The sequence below is a fragment of the Larus michahellis genome, chromosome 9, assembly GCF_964199755.1.
Source record: "Larus michahellis chromosome 9, bLarMic1.1, whole genome shotgun sequence".
Taxonomy (NCBI): domain Eukaryota; kingdom Metazoa; phylum Chordata; class Aves; order Charadriiformes; family Laridae; genus Larus; species Larus michahellis.
The window spans coordinates 47,604,182-47,620,902 of NC_133904.1; the positions used below are offsets into that span (position 1 = coordinate 47,604,182).

General features: G+C 51.5%; 1 protein-coding gene across 1 annotated transcript in view; it reads left to right on the plus strand.

Annotated features, from left to right (window-relative positions):
- The window catches only part of NALF2 (NALCN channel auxiliary factor 2), a 34,192-nt gene extending 26,106 nt beyond the window's left edge, over positions 1–8,086 (plus strand). The window contains exon 3 of the mRNA XM_074601146.1: positions 38–8,086. Within this exon, the coding sequence (XP_074457247.1) occupies positions 38–444 (407 nt within the window). The 3' untranslated portion in view covers positions 445–8,086. The remainder of the gene's footprint in view (positions 1–37) is intronic.
- The last annotated feature ends 8,635 nt before the right edge of the window (positions 8,087–16,721 follow it).

Sequence of the window (16,721 nt, forward strand, 5' to 3'; positions counted from 1 at the left end):
CCTGACCCCCTCCTCTCCCTCCGCTTCCTTCCCGCAGGGCTGCTGGAGAACCAGCTGCCCGACGAGGAGGCCAAGTGCTGCGAGGTGCAATGGGACTCCTGCGACCACCCCCCAGACAGCAACGACAACCCATCCCCCAAATCCACAGCGTCCGAGTCACTCCATTTCCACCGCCACGAACCCCACCTCCATCACCAGCGGCAGAACCACTACCACCTCTACCACCACCACCAGTACCACCAGCCCCGCTCCCCATCCTTGCTGCCGGTCTCCGCAGGGTCTCGCCTCAGCAGCAGCAGGATCAGACTCTGCGTGCTGGTCCTGATGCTTCTCCACACCATGGTGTCCTTCTCCAGTGTGCACGGCGGCGGCGGGGCAGCCGGCAGAGGGCTCAGCCTAGAGGCCCTGCCCGCCTTGGAGGAGAGCGTGGCACGGGACGAGTGACACGGAGGGGAAAGCCGACCTCCAAGAAGAACGCCAGATCTTTTTCCACTAAGGGGGGCACATGCTATTCCTCCAATGGGAGGCACGGGATTGGGGGTGACGCACACACACACACCCCCGCACATACCCCCAAGAGCTGCTCGCCGCGGGGCATCCCCGTGATGAAGAGTCTCTAATGCGCACAGGGCTGCGGGACTCAGCTTTGAGAAGGGTTCGGTCAGTAGCAGCCGGGCAGCGCGGCGTGTCCGGCCTCGCCGAGGCGCCGGCGCAGGAAGGTACGGCATGGGGGGGCAGGGGGAGCAGAGGGGAGGGGGTCCCTTCGGCAAAGGTGTCCCCCTGGGACTGCTGTGCATCTCCCGGCCACCTGCCACAAGTGCCACCTTACCCGCCAGCGACATGCCAAGGGTTTGACAGTCAGCCTAGCCCCATTTCTTTTCCTCCTCGGTCCGTAAATCCCGAAGGACCGGGTGGGCAGGGAGGCAGCAACTCTCCGCACAGCCTTGACCCGCACCCCCTGTCCTGTCCCAGGGGAAAAACCCACCAAAAATCATGGCAGAACCCTCCTGGTGGGATGCAGCGTCCTCAGTGCGGCATTCCCCTCCGCACGGCCCGGGCTCGTCCCTCGCTGGTGGGATTTGGAGGGCAGGAGCGGGCCGGTGTTATGCCACACTATGGTACTCTTCGGGGTTTGTCTCGTTACGTCCCTGACCTGCTCCTCCAGCCTTGTCTCTCCTGCTCCTCCATGCAAGGAGGTGGAGAGGGAAGAAGGAGGCACAGAGCAGGAGGGACATCCCCAGCGTTCCCGCGTCCCACTTTGCCAAGCGTCCTGATGATTCGGTTTAACCTTTTGTTGCTTTGTTTCGTGACTGGAGCGGCTGGTCTCCGAGAGGAGTGAGGGAGATGTGGCTCCAGCAGCGCACAGGCTGGGCGAGGGAGTGGGATGGCGCATGGTAACAATTGGGCGTCAGAAGGCATCCTTCCATCCTTCCCAGCTACAAATCATCAACTGGATGGCAGAAGGACTGGGCAAAAGGGCTGGAGAAATCTGGCTTGTAGGGAGAGCCTCCCACACAAAGAAGAGGCGCTAATAAAGCCCAGCTGGGGAAGAGACTTTTTGTGAATGCTTTCTATCCACGGATACCCCCCAGATCAGAATTTTTCCAGGAGCCCAGCTGGGACAGCTGGACTCGGCCGGGCAAGGTGCTGGCTGGTGCAGCTTCGTTTGGCTCACCTGTTTGTGCGGTTTTTTAACCTGAGCTCAGCGTATCCAGGGATTCAGCCCCAAAACAGACATCAGATCCCCTTTTCCTTAGAAACTCCTGCGTTTTCCACCCACCCACCGGGAACTGTTCCCAACACGAATGCTGTGGGGACGGTGCTGCGCCTTCGGGCCAGGCACCAGAGATGAGAAAGTTCATCATGGGGGTGGGCGAGGGGAAGGAGGCGGCTGCGCTTTAGCGCGAGTCAGCTGCAAAATGTCCTGGTGGTGACAGGGATGTGAACCTGCTCGTTGCCGCCGAGGACGTGCGTGGTGGTCCTTTCGAGGCTGCTTTTTGGCAGGGAGCCTGCGGCAGAGCCCAGGGTGGGTTGCTGCAGCCCCGCCGGCAGGCAGGGATGGAGCAGGAGGAATGTCCTGCCGCATCTCGAACCGATCCCACATCCCCGTGAGGGTCCGAGAAGTCACAGAGTTGAGGACTGGGACGAGTTTTGGGGTTTCGGGTCTGTTGAGGTGAAGCAAACCCAAGCAGAGCCCCATGAGCAAAGCTACTTCCTACCCGGCTGGAAGAAGGAAGTACCAGGCATCTCGTGGGAAGGACAGGTTTCCTGACGTTTTCCAGCCCATTTCCAGACCAAAGAGGCTCTGAGAAGCAGCTGAATGTTTGATTTCTGCTTTGACTTGAATCTCAGAGCTTTGGGGTGATGTTTACACGCTATCAGTTACCTGTTACCAAAGTCCCGCAGATACCAAGCCTGCGAACGCGCTGTCCCTTGGTTATGGGGCTAGGAGAGGTGATGGCCGTGGAAGATGCAGAGTCTTTCCCGAGCAGATTTCCTTGCTGTTGCTCCCCAGAAAAGGTAGGACGATTCTCGTTTGACTGTTCCTCACAGCATCCGTATGTTTTCCGTCTAGTTTACGCCAATATGAGAACTTGGACGTGCAAATAGGGATCCGACCCCACCCCGCCGCCGTTTGCTCTGCTGCTAAGAAATGAGTTGTGTAGCTGCTTTGATGGGTAAAAAGCAAAGAGCCAGACCGAGGGAGGGAGCAGAGTCCTGCGCCTGCCTCGAGACAGCCGGATCCAGTTCGCTCTTAAGGAAATTAGATTTTTCATGTACTGCCAAGAGTTAAGCTAATTCCAGGCGCCTCTCTCTCCGAGATAGGCTGCATCCAGTCTTTGAACGACTCATCTAGAGGGAGAAGAATAGCCCAGTGTGGTGCGTAAGCGAGTGGCCCTGAGTCACTGGCCCTATTCATTGTCTGCTGGCGTGACACTGAGCAGCGCCCGAGCCTGCGCGCTCGCCGGCGGCGCGGTGGTGGTACGGGCTGGCTCTTCTGCGCCGCCTCTGTGTGCGTGTCCGCGCCTGAATCCAGTGCGAATCGTACCGTTCTTCGAGGGGCGCGTGCCCTTCTGCCCGCCCCGAGGCTCTCCTGCACCGCCGGCGAGCGGGGCGATGGAGCGGGGTGGTCCGCGTCCATCCAGGCTCGGAGGGTTTCTTTGCGGTGGCGCCGAGGGCGGAGGTTTCGCGATGGGGGGTTTTCGCAGAGCTGCGGGAGCGATGTCAAATCGCCCGAGTTACCTTCAGGCGCTAGGGGAGGCTGGCGGGGGGGGTGTGCTGGAATAACCTGGGAGCTGTGACAAATGTCTTCACCTTCCATACCGTCAGCTGATGAGCTGCATTCTCAGGAGGCAGGGAGCCCGCGTTAAATCCCAGCGGATGGTCCGAAAGCTGAGCCATTTCACAAATGGGGTCTTTAGCGTGATGACTGAGGAGGTGTAGTTGCGTCAGCCTCGTCAGCCGGGCAGCGAGGAGGCTCTGCAGGGCAGCCGTGCTGTCGCCGGAGGAGATCCACACGTTTTCCAAGCCGCGGCTTTCCCGGGAGGTGTTCACGTGAGGATAACGTGCCGGAGCGGCGGGCAGGGGGAGCGCGCGGGGTGCGGAGCTGGGATTTTACCTAGTGTGACTGGAAGGAAAGTGCTGAGTCTTCACAGACCGAGGCTTTTGGAAGGAGTTCTTTTATTTAGCGAGTCTGGGCTGCTGTCAATAAGTTCTGTGGTTTTAGGGCACCATATGCTGTATTCAACACTTTGCCAATCTCGTTAAATGAATCCAGACTAGGCTGTTCACAGAACAGGACGGAGCAGCTGGAAGCGGTGTATGTCGCAGTCCATCATTATAAGGCCGTCGGATAAAAATCTTCTCTTTGGTCTGACATTACAACCTTAATAATCCTCCATCCGTATTAGCTTTCTCTTTGCTATACAAAGAGAAAAGTCCAGAAAGGAGACGTTTACATTGTCTCACTCAATACCACTGACATGATTTTTATTAAAACATGGAGCGAATGTGGCTGGGATAAGGAGAGGAAGGGTTCCATGCCCTTCATGTACGCTTCAACCCGAGCCCCTCCTGTGACCAGGAGCCCTTTGCAGAGACACGTTCCTGCAGCCACCTGGGACCTTGGAAAACACCAGGTCCGAATGGATTTATCCTACCGGGAATTTAAAACCGAGGTGCTTTCTCCTTTTCGTTCGACGACGTTATTTCTTCTCCCTAAAGAAGGTGCCACGCCTTGGGATTAATAGGTAAAACCCAACCTTTCCGTCAGTGGATGGACTTCTCTCCACTCGGAGAAAAATGCCCTTGGGAAAGCAGTGATTCCTCCCTGGAGAGAGGCTGGCTGTGCCCCATGGCGCCAGGGGACAATGCTGTCCCCACGGGGTCCGGGTGCAGGAGCGGGCAGAGCCGACGGGGCTGCGGGAGGAAAGGTAGCCGGGTCCTGCCCGGCTGGAGCGTTAGTCCTGGGTTTTGCACTTTAATGTAACTGCCAGTTGTACAAATTAATTAAAAATAACTGAAGAAAAATCCCAAAGAAAGGCCCTGCTTCCTCTGGTGAAGATTAATCATTAGTTGAGCCTTTTTCTTATGAAAATACAGATCCATGGTAGCCCCAGGCAAAAGATTCCCAGGGAGAGCCCTCACCATTCGTGCTCTGAGTTAGGGAAATCGCTTTGAAAGCATCTGACAACTAAAGCAGAACATGTTGAGTAACTTGGCAACACTCGGAAAACATCTTGAAATGGTTTTTGTTCAACACATTTTGCTTTGCTTCAATAGGAGATGTCAGGGCAGTTCATTCACTGCCACTCAGGACTGCAGGCGATGCTGGGAGACAGTTCCCTCTGCCCGTGTTTAAAAAAAGAAAAGAAAATCCCTGATATCTGCTGCTCCCGGAGCGGGATCCTCCTCGCCGGTGCCATGGCGTTTCCCATTGCTGTGTTCTGTAAGTGCCTCCTGGCCGACGAGGTCTCCCCGTGCCGGGGAGGTGGGTGATTTCCAGCCCGGAGCGGGGCCGTTTGCGTGGGACAGGGTGTCATCGTCCCCCCCCCCCAGCCTCCTCCTTCAGGGAGGGGGCACCGCCTTCTGCTCAGCCTTGGGATTGAAGGCTTTGCCCTCAAAAAGTCATGCAGCGGCTTGTGATAAATTATAATATGATACCTCGCTACCACCCCAAAAAGGAATGCCTATAGAAATTGGTAGAGACAAAACGGGGACAGAAACATACTTGGATTCTGTGAAAATCCCTATTAAATTCTGGGATGTGACAGACGATGTTGTTTATAGACTTTTTGAGCCGCCCCGTGGATATAAATCTCTCTTAAATTATCCTTCAAAGGTTAGGAAGGGCACTGTCTAATGTTTAGGCAGGACGTTAAGAACCATCTACTTCAGCCCGTCAAACAAAGTCAGCTCTTGGGCATCCCATCGCAAAACCCCGAGATCATCCCTGCTCATCCCAGGATGTTTTAGGGCTCCCGGATCACGGCAGCTCTGTGGTGGCTGCACTGGTCCAAGCATCGATTAGTTTTATTTCAGGAGGGAAGCTTTTCAGCAGCTCTTTTTTGGGTGTTCTTGGTCCATAAGGCTCTTTGGGTGACAGCTTCCAGTCCTGTGCCTCGCGGCGGGGAGGGGGATAGGGAAAACCTGCTCTGCTTGTCCTGACTGCCGAGAGTCCCGGTGTTTTACACCCTTCCTGCAGCCCCAGGCTCCACCTCAAACAACGAGCGGAGAAGAGCATCCTCCCAGAAATGGGGCTCCCAAAAGTGGGGCTGGCTCCACCACCACCCGCGGCCGGTCCTTGGGGGTCCTTTTCCATCGTGGCCACTGCAGGACGTGCAGGTGCCACCTCCCCGGACCGAAGGCCGGCAGACGCTGGTCCCGCTGGGTGGGGAGCGCTGGGCGCAGGGGAAGGGGGGGTTTTACCTCTGCCCCGGGTCGAGCAGAGCTGGGGACCCCGCGGGGGACGTCACCGCCATCAGCGGCCCCGGGGCAATTCCCAAAGGGACCTTCGGCTCTGCCCTTCTGGGATGAAGGGAGCCAAGGAAATGCTGCGGCCATAGGCGAAGGATAAATCATTTTCAAATGAGGTCCGTAAAAATAAATAAAAAAAAAGAATAAAAAATTCCTTTTAAAAGTTGGGATTTTATCAAAGCTGTCAGCCCCTGCTCCCGGGCTGCGGTACTACACACCGTCCCTCCAGCTCCCTTCCATAGGCTGCAGATCCAGTACTTGTGTTCGAAACAAGGTCAGGAATGGTTTCCAGTCTCGTTAGAATTTTATGATGATCCCTTTTTTCAGCCCAGGAAGTCGATGACTTCGCTTGTTGTAAACTGAAACTCCAAAAAAAAAAAAAAAAAAAAAAAAAAATTAGAGTTCGGCTTATGAAATTTGGGTTTGGTTTTACCGTTTTTAAACGTATTTATTTGGGAATGGTACGTGCTTGAGTTGCAAAACAAAAAGACATTTCAAGCCAGACAGTGATTTTTTTTTTTTTTTTATTTTATTTTGAAACTTGTCAAAACAAGCCATATTGATAATTATGACCGATTTTTATTTTTCAAATTGAGAAATGTATCAAGGACAGCCCTTTCCCACAAAACCTTTCATTTTCAAAAAATAAAAATGAGGAAAAAAAAAAATAAAAATCAATCACACTTTTTCTGCTCGCACAGTTGGAACCGGTGGCAGCGGATTCGAAGAGAATAGCAATTTGTAAGGAATTCCAACCAGCTCTACTTAAAATAGCATCCAGCCAATTTCTTGGGGGCAGTTCGGCTGAGCGGCTCCCTGGTGAAAGCAAACTGGAAAGCTGACTTTCTTACTGGGGCGGTTTCGATCCGGGATAACGCACCTTGGGAACCGCTTGGGCACGTTCCCCTTGGGAATTGGCCGCTGAGATGCTGCTGCCTGGGAGAGAGCATCGCTTCTTCTCTCGGTCCTCTCGGTCCTTGTCTCGGTGGTGGGTGCCCCCAGCCGTCCCTCTAACCAAGCTCTAGTTTCTTTTCCAAACCAAAAATAATCCGCCTTTTTCTAGCTTTTTCAATACATTCGGACGTGACGGTGGCTGGGATGCCTTCAAAAACCAGAGCTACTTACGTACGGTCGTGGGAGTTTTCAAGTCGGAAGAAATGTCAACGCGCTGGGCCGGCAGGGAGGTCACAAAGGGGGAAGAGCCAACGCCAGGGGTCACGGAGAACCGTGTTAAGGGAGGGTTTTGAAGAGATTTCCCCCCCCCAAAGAAAGAGCGTCTTTGCCCTCTTGCCCGTCTCCGTTCGGAGCGCGGGCGATGCTGTGGGTGGCAGCGGAGGCGAAGTCTCTCGGATGGGCTCGGGGCGTCCCGGCACGCCGGGGGGACATCGCCAGGGGGACATCACCAGGGACCGGAGCCCCCCCTGCAAGCTGGGATGGCTTTGCCAGCGTGTGGGACCATGCTGCTTGTGACCGAACCCTTCTCAAATGCTTGTGAAATGTCGGTGGTTACAGAGCTCAGACCTACAAAAAAAAAAAAAACAACCCAACAACAAAAAAAAGAGATAAAAAAAGGTCCTTTTACAGTACATGGTGGCGAGGTGAAACAACAAAAAAGAAAACAAAAACCAACATACTGCTGAAGTCAAAATATTCTTTCTAATCCCCCTGCCCGGTTTCTCTTTCTTTCCAGCTTTCTTCCTCTGCCTCCCGGACCCTCCCTCTCTGTTCCCACCCCCCTTCTGTTTCTCTTTCTCCCCTCTGTCATAAGAAAGTGACTGTGTCCTCGAGGGGACAGTTTTCTTATGCCATTTTATACACTGTGCTTCATGTTTAGAACTTTTTTGCACTAGTTCCTATTACATTTATTTTCCAAAATGGTTTGACAGAAAACAAACGGAAACAAAAAAAAAAACAAAAAAAAAAAACACCCAACAGAAAACACAAAACCATGCTATAATTCAGTTGTATTAAAAATATTATCCTACTACTCTCTGTGTTCAATAGTCTCTGTACCTGTAATGCTTTCAGTTCTGTTGTATTTTGGGGCAGAGGTTTTCTCTGCTCCTTGTTTAACCCAGTAAAGAAATAAAATGTTAAGAATTGATGATAACTTCCTCCTCCCTGTCTCTGCCGTTTCATTCGGGCCGTGGGGGTCCCGTCGTCCTCCTGCCCGTCCCGGGAGAGGCGACGGGACAGGCTGCCACCCCCCCCCGCCCCCCCCACCCCAAACCTGCCCTGAAAACTCGCTCTGTCTTTTTTTCCCCTGCAAAATCCAATCTCAAATGGAGGACAGAAGAGGCAGAACGGAGGGACAATAACCCTGCCTTACTGAATTTGATTTCGTAACCTTTCTTTATATTCTTTTGTTTCTTGCCTTCACATTTCTTGCCATGGGGCTCACCTCAGAACAATAGGGGCAAAGACTGTCACCAAGAGATTCATCAGAGAATAATGACTCAACCAGGGTATCCAAATTTTGCCCAGCTGAAGTCCACACCCACATATAATCTGGAATTAATTCATCTGGACAACAGATCTCGGCATGCAACAGAGCGAGGACACTCCGCTCCAAATTGAATGCTGCATGCCAGGCTGCAAAAGGCCATGTAATAAAACTCTGAAGTTACACTTTGGCCATTCCTACCCCGAGCTGAAAACTCTCCGTTTGGAAAGAAGAGGAGGAAAAGAGAAAGAGGGCGGGGGGGTGAAATTATTGGATGGAGGTGGAAATAATTTTTTTTTTAAAAAAAAAGCAGATCGGGAGAGAAGACCCAGGCGATGGGGAGGGCGCTGAGAGGCAGCGGCTCTGCCGTGAAACCAGGGCAGAGAGGAAGAAGTGGTGGGTGCAGGAGGGGAGACGTGGAGACCGCGGCCAGGGAGCGGGGTGTCTGGTCCGTAACCGCAGGAGGGGCTGGGTGAGTAAATAATTAGCAGGATATATCACAGCTAGAACAGAAGGCATCATTTTCTGGCCTCCCGAAGGGACACCTTTGGGCCTTCTCTTTGCCCCACGCGGAGCCAATATCCCTATTCAGCCCTTCAGCTGCAAAATCCAAAGTATTCCAGAGCCGCCTGTCCCCCTTTTTACACGTGGACACGGGTACAGACGCATTTCTTCCCTGGCCATTAATGGTGGCAGATGGATCGGTGCCTGAGTTCCGTTTCTGCAGTGCTTTGCTCGGGGTATCCACGAGCTGGGTAGAAGGTGGCATCGCATCTCCTCTCGTAGGGGGACATTTCATTGATGGGACCACCTAGTTGTCCTTTTTGCCCACAAAACCCAGAGGCAGGAGGTCGGGGATACCAGGACAGGCAGATGGAAGGGTCACGGTGCTATTCCCTGTTTGGGCAACGAGAGATCGATGTTATCCCAGCCCATTTTTAGCTGAAACCGAGCTGCTCACTTGTTTCTTAAGTCACATTAAGTCATCTACAACCTCTCATGAGGTCTCCAGCAGCAACAACGGCGTGAATTCCCACCGCGTTTCCCAAGTAACCTTCACAGCTTTGGTGGGGAAGCGAGGGGACAGTGTGGATACCGTACAGGAGCCTTGTGGATGGAAGTCAGGGACAGTGGGGTCCTTTGTTCTAAAACCCGTTTGTCCTGGTTTGTTCCAGCCTATTGTTTTGATTTTCAGAGGGTACCACATTCCGGTGCTGTCAAAGTGTAAAAATAAGGTAAAGTCAAGGTCACTTCCAGTCAAGGTCACTTCCAGGGCGAAGCGTGAACACAAACTTCTAACATAGAGGCGTGATGCCAGCTGACAGAAACCCAGGGGGTCTCCTCTTATTTGCACGGAGGGGCTGACGCTCAGCCCCACAGACCGACAGCAAAGCCTAACCAGAGGCTACCTCCAGAATAGCACTCAGGTGTCTCAGGTTAGCATATACCCTGCCCTTAAATCCAACCCAGGTATTTCCTAATGCCTTCAGACCCCCCCACACACTTGCTTTTAATGTATTTCAACCAGTGGTTCCTCATGGGTGTGCCCTGAACCACCCAATTTGAGCCACTCTGGGCCTCAGCTGGGCTCTAGAAACTACATATAAGACTCCTGGGAAGGGCTTGAGCTGTTAAATAGTCTCAGGATGCAGCATCAGACTTCTCAGAAAAATGCGTTTGGGGTCACTTTTTCCTTAGGGAGCGCTGCTGGCGGGGTGGGTCCCAGCTGGCCACGTGCCATCCGTCGTTCCTACCAACCTCCTGCTGCCACGGTGAGAAAGCCCCTGGTGCTGGGCTCTGGGTAAGGTGGTGGTGATGAGCTACGAAGCCTTTCAAAACGGACCTGAAATAACCCCATGGTGTGGCTCTGCTGGGCTGGGCTCCGGGTACTGCTGCGGCAGAGGCTTAGGGAAGCTGTGCAAGAGCAGGGCAAACGTACAGCAACGCTGCTCCCGAAATATCCACGCATCGGCATGCAACTAATGGGATTTCTGAGCCAAATACAAGGGATTTATGCCTAGAGAGGTGGTGGAGTCTCCGTCTCTGGAGACATTCCAAACCCGCCTGGAGGCGTTCCTGTGCCACCTGCTCTGGGTGACCCTGCTCTGGCCGGGGGTTGGACTGGATGATCTCCAGAGGTCCCTTCCAGCCCCTCCCATTCTGTGATTTCCTGGTATCTCTTTATGTAACAGCTCTGGATTGATGTTTAACTGCTGAATTTGTGTAGCTGCGTTCTTGGACCCAGCTACTCCCCTGCTATCCCTGCTCCTGGTATCCACCGCTCCCGTGGCAGTGACTGCTGGAGTGCCATCTTGCGTACTTCAGAAGTGATTTGTTCTTGGCAGCTCTTTTTGATGCCCCCGTGTCATCTCGTCTGAGACACCCCATCCTTCTCCCATGCTCCCCAGACCTCTTCTGGTTTAACAGACCCCAAACATCTCTGCACTCAGTCGCTGCCTTCCTGGGAAGAGAGCATCCATGAGCGTGCCCTGCCTCCTTGCCTCCAGGATGCTCTGAAAGAGGTGTCTCTTGGGGCTTGGCCATCATATAAAAAGGCCTCAAGATTGATGGGGATGGAGAAGGGGGCAAGAAGGCACATGCCTGCCCAGCCTGGAGGGCAGTGATGCTGTTCCCAAGCGCGTGATGAGCATTGGGGTAACGGTTTTAAACTGGAAGAGGGGAGATTTAGATTGGATCTCAGGAAGAAATTCTTTGCTGTGAGGGTGGTGAGCCCCTGGCCCAGGTTGCCCAGAGAAGCTGTGGCTGCCCCATCCCTGGAGGGGTTCAAGGCCAGGTTGGACGGGGCTTGGAGCAACCTGGGCCAGTGGGAGGTGTCCCTGCCCAGGGCAGGGGGGTTAAACTGGATGGGCTTTAAGGTCCCTTCCAACCCAAACCGTTCTATGGTGGCACTGGATGATCGTTAAGGTCCCTTCTAACCCGAACCTGCATTGGGCAAAGCTCAGGGAAGAGCCTCAGTGGCCACATGGTGCCCGAACTGATGCAGCAGTCAAAAATCCACCCAGGAACGGGCTGGTTCCTAGGGATTTCATTAGCAGGGAATTGAAGTTGATGCGAGTTAAGTGGATATAAATTTTCGTGCCTATAGGTCCTCAGACACCAAAGCTGGAAGGCGGCGTGGAGCGGGAGAGAAGTTTCTCAGCTGTAAATTTGCCTCATGGCACCACAAAAAGCAAAATGGGCAGCGTTAAAGGATTTCTGCTGGAAAAAGCATGGAAAATGCTGCACCCCCGAGAAAACAATAAAAAAGCGCTGCAGACCCGAATCAAGCTCCAGACTTGGGAATGCTTTGAGGTGCGAGATGGGACTGAAATCACGGATGGGGTCCGGATTTCTAGCATCATCTCTTCAGGACGTGAGCTAGGAGTTCCCTCTGGTTTTATATTTATTTATATACTTTAATAGAGGGCGCACAAGGTTCTGCATTCTGGGATATCAGAAAAGAAAGAAGTATCATTTTTCAAGCATTTGCATCCAGAAATTGTGCTGTAATTGTATTTTTGAACAATTTTAGAGTTCCTGAAGCTTCTCCGTCTTCCCAGGGGAGAGGGGTACTGAGGACTTACGAAAAGCAGGCCACTTGTTGCCACGCATCTAAAAATATGCCCAAAGGCCTTGTTTTTCATACCAACATTTGAACACGTGAGACTAAGAATCTTGAAGACAAACTGTGTTTTATTGTCCTTCGTGCTCTTTGCTATAAGAATACAGTTTCAGGCTGTTTTACACCTCCCGGGAAGCTCGAGGATGTTCCTAGGCCTTTCAAAGCCTGTAAGTTCCGGATACATTCAAATCGGAGCACCCCGATGTCGGCGAGGAGTTCTTCATTTATTGTTATGTGATCAAACAGGTATTTTTACATTTTTTTTTTTTTTTTGGTGGGTTTATGGATTTTTGTGACTGGAAAGTTAGTGTGATGCCGCCTCAGAAAAAACTGATGAAAATCTTGTAGTTAAGAGTTGGAGAAATTATTAATGATGGTAATTTTCCACATTTTTTGCCTGGAGGACTCCTTTGTTCTCTTCTTTTTGTCTAAAATTTGCGTTAAGTAAGAGCTTGCAATTTATTTTTCATTAGCAACCCCCTTGCCATAGCAGAGCAGGAGTTGCCTGGATGGGCTGTAGAAGGTGGGTTTAGACGGTTTTATGTGTTGGATGCTTTGAGCCGGATGGGTTTTGCGGTGTGACTTCTCTCGCTCTGTTTCTCCTGGTCTCTCCTTTGCCCACTTTAGATCGTGGCCCTGATGCTGCACCGCGGTCTGTGGCATTCCGGTACATCTGTTTTGGTAACTGAGGAAGATCAAGGTCATACGAAAATAGTTCCTCCACTGAAAACATCAGCGTCTTTACAAATTCATCTTAAATCGTACTGAAGTGAAGTCCCTTAATAGGAAAGGACTTGGAAGGGGTGGGTTTTTTTCTGCTTTCACGTGAAAGCAGTAAAAGTTCCTTTCCTTTTTTTCATCTCTATTCACAGAGATGCTTATTTCAAGGAGAGGGGGTTGCTGGTGCCATGTGGGACTTGGATGATCATTCTCTCTCGTGAACTTGCCCTGAGCCAGGAGTTTCCCCAAAACCCCTGTTAATTTAACCACATTGGGTGAAACTGTAGGTCCCAATATTCTGAAAAGAATAAACGAATAAAAAATTTAAAAGCCTGAGAGTGAAGCAGTGGCAGCAGGGTGGCCTCTGTCATTGCGTTCCTAGAGTCTACAGAAGGGCAGATCCCCAGCTGCCAAGAAGATCTGGTGGTGGTCAGCAGGAACGCGCTGGTTCCATCCTGGGGGCTTCTCTTTAGGTAGCGGCAGAGACGAGGTGAGGTTGGGCTGGATGTTGCAGGCTGAGTTTGGGAAGGACCGGACACAATCCTCCACCTGTTGCCCTAATAAGCAAATAGATCTGGAAGGTGGGATATGCTTAGTTATGAGTTATCTCCAGTCCAACTGTATTATCCGCTGTTTTTTCTACTCCATGTCAACCCCCTGCTCTTCTTGGGCCCCAAGGAGTCTTCCCCCTTGCAGCCCCATTCCAGCCATGACCCCTGAGATAATGTCCTGTTTCTGTTCTCCTCCACAAACATCTCATCCCTGTCATGAGATCAGCTGTACATTAAGAAAACTCGCTCCTGGTGAGAGCAATCAAGAGCCTTTGTCTGGTGAAGGTGAGGGTTCGCAGAAGGAGATTCTGGAGGTGAATTTGGTGTTGTGTAGGGAAGCAAGACAGATACACCGCATGGCACATCCAGGATACCATGTGTATTCATTCATCTAGTGCTATCCAACAGGGATCCATCCCTCCATGCCCTTTGGGCAGCCTCCTGTAAGGAAAAGTGTGCAGGATCTTGTTTTCCTTTGAAGAGGGAAGTGTTAAGCGCAAGCAAAATCACAGACCTGATAAAGCCAAGGGAATGTCAAATTCCATCAAAATTCCTCATCTTAATGTGGAAACATCAAGACAAGTGCCCTGAACCAAGTAACAGGAATTGCTATGTGCAATGATGCGTTAGGTTGTCTTCGTATGATCCATGGCACGTCGCCTCATTTACACTCTGCTTTCCTTTTCCCCACCAGTCCCCTTCATGTTCTTTGCACAAAATGAGTCCTGTGTACGTGATAATCAGGACTATGACCTCTGTCTCTCTCTCCGGCTTCCTAGCTACCCTTCACGTTGGATCTGCCACCCTTTCCAAGGCTTGCTCTAGCAAGTTCTCACACTCCTCTTCCTCCACTCAGCCTCTTCCCACCACTCTCCTCTCTATCACTCAGCCTTCTCGCCTGTGACTTCATCTTTGCTCCAATTAATTGGGGTTGACCTACAGGTTCTCTACGCAGGGACCGTTCCGTCATTGCTACCCCAGCAAAACCAGTCTTCCCTAAAAATGTTTCTCCCGTCGCTTGGTGGGAAGCCCGGGTGAGCACCCAGCCTACCGTAAAGCCCCAGGTAAGCCCGCGACCAGCTCGGAGGAAAGTCTTGCTGCCAGGAGATCCCTTGACATGTTTGTATTCACCAGCTTGTCAGCCTTTGGCTGCTTTTTTCTCCTGGGGAAAATTGCTACTGTTTCTAACACCATTTCAGATCCTGCGAGCCTAGTTGTGAACAAGTCTAGCATCAGTGCTAAAACGCCAGATGCCATGGAGGCCTGTCCTGGGTGAGTCTACACTAGAAACTGTCACTACGTTGGTACTGGGGACGGTGGAGTTGGGAAGCCAAAGAGAGAACCTCTTTTATATAAACTGTAAGTTTTTCATAAAAGCCTTTCTAATTTGTACCAAAGAGACTCTAGCACGCCCTTGGGACTGGTAAAAATAATAATAGCTTAAGTGGTAGAAGACTGTGAATTTGAAACAGAAGGTTATGAGATTTAGAAGTATTACAAAAACGTCAACATTGTATATCAATAAATGTAATTTAGATATACAAAGGAGATAGCAAAGATTTCAACAAAGAACTGTCAAGTCTTACCTCTTCGGATTTCTTTGAAATAAAGCAGATGTCTTCATCCAATTGATCCAGAGAAACCGGCCTTCACGTCCAAAAGTATGTGATTTCAAATCGCAAATGAATTACTCCTTTCAAAAATTACATGGTTTGCTATTTTTCAATCACTTTTTTTTTTTTTTTATTCTGAGATGAAACACACATGTTTATACTGCTGGGTTTGGCCTAGAAACGCAATGTCCCCCGAAGCTAAGAATCCAGAGCTCGCGGAGCCACGAGTGCCGGACCTGTATTGGAAGAGATGAAGGCGGATGGCACCCACTAGAGCTGTGTCTCTTCGCTGTTTGAAAAATGCCTTTGTAATAAGCAATTTTATTTCTACGATTCCATCCCCTATTAAATGGCTACTGCCCCTTCCCAAATCCCCTAACCGGTGCTCAGACGGTGTGCTTTATCGAGCCTTGATCCGACGCAGGCTCCGCAGAGGAAATTGCTGGTTTAAGGCCGTGTTATGATAGGATATTACGTCTGAGCCTTGTGATCTTTCTCCTCGCTTAAATCTCCAACTGCTGGGACGCATCTAAGAACAAACACTCGGGTTTTTCTTCCCCTGGTTATTGCTGTCACGTAATATTAACGGTCTTGAGGTTGCAAATCACTGAAACCACGGCTCACCTGGAAACTAAGCCCCTTTGTGGAGGTCCCGTAGCCAGATCAGGGCCTTGGGTGTGCAGTTTCCGATAACTTAAGAAGCGAGCAGAAAAAGATAGTTCCATATGTCCTCCTTATGACCATTCCTGCTTTGATATAAATTCCTTGGATTTACCCTTTTCAAAGCCAGGGCTTCAGTTCTTTACCCTAGACTCACCTTACTTTACCTGAGACACTTAAAAGTTCAAGTTTAGCCCAAAAGTACAAGGGAAGTCTCTGGTCCCTGGCTCCAAATAGCTACTGGACTCTCCTCCCCACCAGTACCTTTGCTGGTGACGCTTTTGGGGGGCAGAGAGAAACTCTTGACCTTCAGGAGTGCTGGAGCCAGGGGACGGAGGGGGTTTCACACCACCATCTCCCACCCTGCAGCTTTATTTGCTGGGCAGCCTGGGGCTGGGGGAGGGCTGAGCTGGGACCCTCCACCTCCACTTTGCTCTGGCCATCGAGGAAACGCTGCAGGGACGTAGCGTATTCACGCAGAGGAAGCCTGTGCGCATCAGGCACAAGGACAGGCTGGTCACCGTGCCACCAAAAACCACTGCAATCTGGCTAATTTTTCATTCTTTTTTAATTTTTTATCAGGAATGTTTGGGGGTTTTTTGCCTTTTTTTTTTTTTCCTTCTGCTTAGCCCAGAAGTGCTGCTGTGAAGCAGCCTAAGTCATCTGTATAGCTGTGACCAGAGAGACGTGGCGTGTTACTGAGCAGAGCTAAAGCTGCCTTAGGAAGGATGGCAGTGCCGAGGCCTCCTCGAGACCCTGGACTTATTGATGCTAATAATGAAGCACCATTAATGGATCAGAGATGCGAAGGTATGCCTGAGGAAGGGCGGGATGAGCACTCCTTGCAGGGACCTGCGGCTGGTGGCACCAGGGGTGGTTCTGGAGGGCAAACGGGCTCGTGTGACGATCCCACCAGGTGACAAAGGAGAGACACCGCAGCCCCCAACGCTTCCCTCGTAACAAGTGACGGTGCTTCACGCGCTGACTGCATGCAAGCCCACGAGCATCGGTCCTGCCAGTCCCCGCTCTATGAGGAGGGATCAGCAAGGGGGGGAGATGGGGACATCGGTCAGTCCCTCGGGACACCCCAAAGCCACTGTGCTTCCAGAGCAAAGCTCGGTAAGAGCCGTGCCACA